Source organism: Bidens hawaiensis, unplaced genomic scaffold (genome assembly GCF_021521415.1).
Source record: "Bidens hawaiensis isolate Kalapana, Puna unplaced genomic scaffold, B.hawaiensis_p1.1 tig00017037_1, whole genome shotgun sequence".
In the NCBI taxonomy this organism is placed as follows: domain Eukaryota; kingdom Viridiplantae; phylum Streptophyta; class Magnoliopsida; order Asterales; family Asteraceae; genus Bidens; species Bidens hawaiensis.
Window position 1 is genome coordinate 58,808 of NW_027492577.1, and position 7,015 is coordinate 65,822.

General features: G+C 34.1%; 1 protein-coding gene across 4 annotated transcripts; it reads right to left on the reverse strand.

Moving 5' to 3' along the window:
* Window positions 1–472: 472 nt before the first annotated feature.
* Window positions 473–5,703, reverse strand: LOC143552785 (E3 ubiquitin-protein ligase At1g63170-like). Of its 4 annotated transcripts, none has more exons than XM_077042925.1 (5): window positions 5,571–5,703; window positions 3,943–4,602; window positions 2,833–2,958; window positions 1,249–1,534; window positions 473–833 (listed from the first exon to the last, which is right to left on the reverse strand). In XM_077042925.1, exons 2-5 carry the CDS (start codon window positions 4,533–4,535, stop codon window positions 618–620), a joined length of 1,221 nt encoding a protein of 406 aa, XP_076899040.1. In that variant the 5' UTR covers window positions 4,536–4,602; window positions 5,571–5,703; the 3' UTR covers window positions 473–617. The 4 variants fall into 4 exon arrangements, with proteins under 4 accessions (XP_076899040.1, XP_076899042.1, XP_076899039.1 ...); XM_077042927.1 differs by having other exon boundaries at window positions 5,674–5,696; XM_077042924.1 differs by having other exon boundaries at window positions 5,574–5,688.
* Window positions 5,704–7,015: the final 1,312 nt, after the last annotated feature.

A 7,015-nucleotide genomic window follows, 5' to 3' on the forward strand; every position in this document is an offset into this window, starting at 1 on the left:
TTTATAACATTAACCTTCAAGGCTGTGTGATTAGAAGTAAAACATTTAACATAGCGATTTAAAGCCAAAACAGGTAAACTAATTTAGGATTAATAATTTTGAGTTGAAATTATATTTATATAAAATCAGAGGGTATACTCACTCAGCCGGTTGAACCTCTCCCAATACAACCGATGTACCATCTTTTAACCCAACCCGATACAAGTTAAAACCGGTTTTTAAAACATCGGTGCTTTAAAAGCATTGTACATGTATTCTACCAGCGGTGGTGTTGTACAAGCGTGAGTTAGTATAGAAAAGGATTAATGTGAACAAACAGATTCAAGCCAATTACACACCTATATTTTACTTTCAAAACCACATGTCAAACCATTGGTTTTGGCATGAACTTGTTTTGATCGTTTTTCAATATGCATTTTGCTACCCTTTACTACTCATGGTCGGGTGTCAGACTAGTGAAAGTCCATATTGTAGGGCAAAACATAAACGTGTTTGAAAGGTTAATCGTGTGAAACCATATAAAATACTTTCAACGACAAAAACACCCTCTTGACGTCCCACAAAAGAACACGAATAAGGATAGACATTATTCACTTATCAAACAGACGTACAAACTTTCATATTAACATACCGGGACTAGGGCTAGGTCGCAACCTGGCAGTTGCTTCTGCCAGTGAACTGAAAATGGTCTCACCCACTTCAATCTTGCAAAGTGGGCATGAGTTATTGATCTTTAACCACTTGTCGACACAATCAGTGTGAAAGATATGCCAGCACGGCAGCTCCCTCACTTCATCGTCATTTGCATACTTGGCCAAACATATGCAACACACCTGTTTTTCAGTATATAAACTAGAGTTACACGACCCGCAATATAATACAGATCCGATACAAAAGTAATCAAGTTTTGGGTTGTCATGTCTAACTCAAGTATTAAACAGGCTAACCAGTTTAAATTAACTGATCATGTTCATGTTAACCTCTTTAGTTAAACAGGTTGATCCCGTTTATGACCTGTCTAACACATTTATTACCACCCGTTTACAACTTGATTACAAGCCATTTGCAACCCGCCATCCCTCTGACTCGTTTAGATATATAGGTTACAATGCTCATTTTCAGGTTACTCGATTTTGCGTGTATCCGTGTTAGGGAAATACATGGGTTGTGTCCGGTTCATCAGTTCAACCCGCCAACCCAACACAACTGTCACCCCCAGGCCCTAGAAATAAGAAAACATGGACTAACCGCGTCTTCTCCCGATATGGTACGTTCCTTTTCAGTTCCAGCAGCCACGACCCCGCCTTCACAAGCATCTGAGTTGGATTCTTTATCATTTGTGTTTTTGATTTTTTTGAATCTGTATGTAGGAAGAGAATTTATAGATTCTGTAGTAGCTCCTCGATTTTGAGCAAAATCTTCTCTAAATCCCAAAACCGAAATAATGCAAGGAAGGCAACAGCAGATTGTGGTGCACAAGTTTAATGGCATTGCATATCCGATACAACTGAATGTAAGAAACACTATACATAACCTGTTATTTTAAACCAAAATGTAAGATCAGTACAAGAAAAAACAACTGAAAAAGACGGAAATTATAGGTGTCAATTTCAATTTTCAAACACTTATTTAGTGCATTACACCTCTCATATCGTTTGTTTATAAAATTAGGAGTAAATTACAAATTTTGTCCTTTAAAAGGAAAAGATACACGAAGTTTCTTCGGTTAGAAAAGTGATCATGTTTTTTGTCCTTTCCACCCTAACAGAATATAAATTTTTGAGGTTACTTTTATTAACTGACCATTTTGCCATTAACCCCTTAAAGGACGAAATGTGTAACTCTCACTAATCTTTTATTTTTTTCATTTTGTTTATACTTTATTTACTTTACTTTTCTTTTTTTTTCTATTTTTTCAGCACTTGTATTTTATAAACTTATCTTAAATATTATAAACTAATAGATTTTTTCACCACAAAGGACAAAATAAAAATGATGAAAAATAGAAAACAACAAATGTAAAGTAAATAAAATAAATAAAAAAAGTAAAAAATATAAGACTAGCGAGAACTATACATTTCGTCCTCCAAATGATAAGGGCAGAATGGTAATTTCAATTATAAAGGACATATTTAATAATTTGGGTTAATACATAAAGAACATAATTTGTAGTTTACTTTAAAATTAGTTTTTTGAGTTAAGTGCCATTTTAGTACCTGTGGTTTGGCCAACTACGCAACTTTAGTACCTATTCTTTATTTTGTGCAAATGGCTACCTCATTTTCAAAAAACTTGCATTTTTAGTACTTTTTTTTAACCCCGTCTATTTTATTTCGTTAAGTCAGGGATAATTTGGTAACTTCGTTATTTTCTTTGTTGTTATCTTTTTCTTTTAAACGCTTATATCTTGTAAACTTTAAATCCCCAAATCATAACATCAAAATCCAAATCCTAAATCCCCAAACCCTTTCTCCATATCATCATAGGGTTTGAATTTTAAGATATTTAGGGATTTAAGATTTGGATTTTGATGTTATGATTTGGGGATTTAGGGTTTACAAGATACAAGAGTTTAAAGGAAAAGAAAAAAACAAAGAAAATAACAATGTTACCGAATTATCCTTGACTTAACGGAAAAAATAGACGGGGTTAGAAATAAAGTACTAAAAATGCAAGTTTTTTTAAACTGAGGTATCTATTTGCACAAAATAAAGAATAGATACTAAAGTTGCGTAGTTGGTCAAACCACAGGTACTAAAATGACACTTAACTCTAGCTTTTTACAGAAACAAATCAACAATATTGCCACCTCTCATTGGAAGACAGGCATACCTGTACAAGTTGGGAGCATCAGAAGAAGAAGAATGGCCGCCAAAGATCCACACGTTTCCAACAACGAACCAGACTGCAAAAAAGCAATCCAATCCCACTTTCAAGTATTCAGCAAAAACCTTCATTCTGAAATAAACAAACATCATGTTTTTTTTTTCTCAGTTATGTACATTTCTCAATAATAACATGTTTCTATGTTAACAATATCAACCTATGAATCAACATATTGTAATGTCTCGGATTTGAGTGAAAATGACCAATATACTTGTTAATTCAATTTATACTCCCCTATATCTGTTATTATGCTGTAGCTATCACTAGAAACATATCTGATAACCCCTGTGTAAATGCTCAGCAATTTATCAACTTATTTGTACCGATGATTATAATGGCAAAATAGTTCATTTTGACTCGGACCTTCACTTAAATGGGTGCTAAAAAGTTTTTGATGGGGCCTTCCTGATTATAAAAGTGTCACAACTTTAATGGGATGAAAGCAGTGTTTTCTTTTAAGTTCTATTAACTTCTTGTTTGATTCCTTGTATGGTGACACTTATGCACACGTAACAAGCTTATATCTCTCTTCATGCTTCATCTATAAAATATTCATATGAAATAACATGTCTGCACATGCACAATTTATGGATTAATATATTGTAACATCTTGACTTTGACAGAAATCGACCAATATAACTATTAAAGCAAGTGATACTCCATTCATCAGTTATTAAGTTGTTGGTATCATTAAACAAAACAGTAAACGCTTGAGTAGACACTTGGTTTAAGTAAATGTTTGACTACTTGTCAACTAACTTGTATGAGATTATAGTGACGCTATGTAGCAAGCTTACAATGACTCTATTCACTCTTCATCTACAAAACATTCATATAATATATTAATATAAGTGTATGCACGCGCATGTTTTAGGGCAATTTTCCTTTCATTTTAAACATATTTCAGGCTAAAAAATACGAGATACCACACTCCATTTATCATATTTTTTTAAAGAAGAAAGCATTGATCCAATACATTACAATAATTGTGTTATAATACATGTAGGCGATTTTTGTGCTATAAAATCAAAATAAAGATCAACAGAAACAACAAACCTTGCACTCAATGATCCCATGGTCATACGCCTTGTTGATGCACCATTAGCGTTGTGAGCGTCCCCGTTTGAAGATGATGTGAAAGAGGTTGCAATAGCCGACAGACTGGCAGAACTAGAAGTTTGGCGGGCCTGCAACGGTTCTTGAGTTGAAGCGTTACAGTTATAAAAACGCCAAAAAAGAAGAGGTAGTGTTACAACACATCCAGAAGCATAACCGATAACCCATGTGAATAAGGGAGCATGAGGATGTTCATCCCTTGATAAAGACAAAACAACAATGGCTGCTATAATTTGGCTAACTGTAATAACCAACTCAACAGATATCCAGTAACCAGAATTTAATGGGCTCCTACGTCTGCCATTACCATTCCCGTTTCCCCTTCTAGCAATGGATATAGGAGGTTGTGCATTAGTTGAAGGTGTGTCTTCGTTTTGACTTAAGTTTGACCCGTTGGCTGGTCTAGCTTGGGTTGACCTAGATGAGGAAGCGTCATTGCTGCTTGTTATATCAATCACATGCTCTGATTCCATTAGTAGAGGCACCTTGCTTGTTTGAATTTTACGCTTTTGCCCCGATGAAGAAATGGCCATCTAAATGCTCCACCAAATTACAAGGTAGAGAAAACATGGGAACTATCAAACTCCAAGTGACATCAGCCTGCAAAGATGCATAAATCAGCATCCATTGATTTTGTCTCCTTAAAAACTACATTCATTTTTGCATAAAGATCAAACACGTAATCCTCAAATAGTGTTCAGTGCTTCAGTTTCTTTCAAGGATAAGCAAACTTAATACTATTAGATTCAAACTATTAAAAAGGCATGAAGAACATGTCAAACACATTGCAACAGTCAAGTTAAGTATTGCTGCATATGGTCAATAACATCGTATTACTAAAGAGTTTTCAGTATTCAGACTCTACTCAGAAAACTAACACACCAATGTAATCTTCTTGAGGTCTTGTTGAATGCAAACGAGTAAGCTTAAGTTTATGAATCACACTTGGAAGTTAACAATAAAGCTTTAATCTAATGAAGATTACGAAATTCTGAGTGAAATGAATTTGGGGTGAAATTACATTCTCATTCAAAAATAGCTATTTAACCTAATTACAAACTACGAATACAAAGTACAAACGGCTAACAGAAAAATAAAAAAACTAACGGATTTAAATAACTAAGAAATTCTGTTAAATACAAACAAATTACTTATGAACAAATCAACTCCCTTAACCAATGGCTACCGCACAAAGCATTCAACTAATGCACCAAAAAACAAACAAATTCCGCACTTACAGAGAGCTGGTTCACTTCCGAGTGCAGACTAGTCAAACTAGCCGACACCGGAAACCCTAGGTTATCAAGTATACTTCATCACTTTAAAACCTCTCAAAATCGGACACGTATCCCGTAACCGATCAAGTAAACTTAAAGTTAACCATTATTCACAATCAATAGATGATAATAACAAAGCAATAAAAGTACAAAACCCTAGGTGAAACTAACTAAATCCTAACAATCGGATCAATAAAAGAGTTAATAATTAAAACCGTAGCGAAGTTAAGGTGATTTACACGAATGAATGAATTGATATAAGTGTAGATGGAGGGTTGATTGATTACTTACTACCAGTGAGTAGAGTAGGCGATTAAATTAGGATGTGATTTTGATCGATTGAGTTAGGGTTTGATGAATGTGTGAGGTTTGTTCTTATGGGAAATGGATATACCTTTGAGAGACTCAGTCAGCTTTGACTCTGTACTATTATGACACACACACTCCATCAATTCATCTTATTCTTCATACTCTATCTACTGTTATTATGTCCATACAATTTCAAATTATTATATATTTATTGGTTTAAAATGTGATTTTCTCTATTTTCATACAAAAAATATAAAAGAAAAGAATCATGAAATAATTATTACCTCATCCACCACTTGAAACATAAGCTTTAGGTTTTTCAGTGAAGATTCAAGTTTGATATTCACTTACGTCACTTTGAATGAATACTTATAGTGAAGGATTTGAACTAGGTCTTACGAGGTTGTAAGTTCGGATACTGATCCTACACGGTTTTTCTTCACACCGTGTGTTACGCTTGAGAGTTCTGCTCTCGTTGCGGCACGAGTGGTAGCCGACGGTATGATTTCTCGGGGGAACGGTCAAGTCAAACTTTGAAGCCAGCGGGGCCGGTTAAAACAATATGCTAGAGTTGAGCAACAGGACTCTCCAAATTAGAAAGTGGTGTGGCCTAAACACAAAATGAAAGTCATCGTTTAAAATAATGTTGATTTACCTCATAAGTTTACCTGTGCAGGTATTGGTAGTGTGAATTAGAGAATGCGCAAACATATATAGGTATTGATGTCAAATTAATACTGGTACTGAATTGGTATCAATTTTTTGAGTTTTCAGTGTAACAACTCGGGTTTTCAATATAATATTTTATATCCATCATCCGACCCGCTTTTATATTCGGGAAATTTTACCAAGATATATCGCGTTATTCGATTTAATATTGTTTTATTAATATTTGTTTATTATATTTAATAAATATATATATATCTATACTATATTATAATACTATAGGAAGGGCAAAAAGGTAATTCCACCAAAACTCTTAAAATTAAGAGTTTTACTACCCATAATACACAAGGTACAACTTTTTCTTCATCTTCGCATATGATTATCTCCGCTTCTTCGATTCTCATCTTCAAACTCACACTATCCCTAAATGCTTGATTTCGATCTGGAAGCAAACCAATCAGACATAAGTGAAATCACATAACCAAATTTCATATTTTAAACCACCACCAGTTCGGTTAACCGACCCTCATCTTCAACTTTCTACAAGTTCTCCAATTCCATGGCAGCATGAAGAATATCATATCGCTGGTCTTTGAGGTAATTAGCTTTTTATTATTCTATTGTTGCTTCTTTTTAGCATCTTTCAACTGATTTTTAGGTTTTCTTTCAAAGCAATTTGATTATGGCTTCCTGACTCCAACTTAGGGATTTTCTATATGTCCATTTTTTGTTAAAAGGATAATAAACTTGTTGTAAAACTG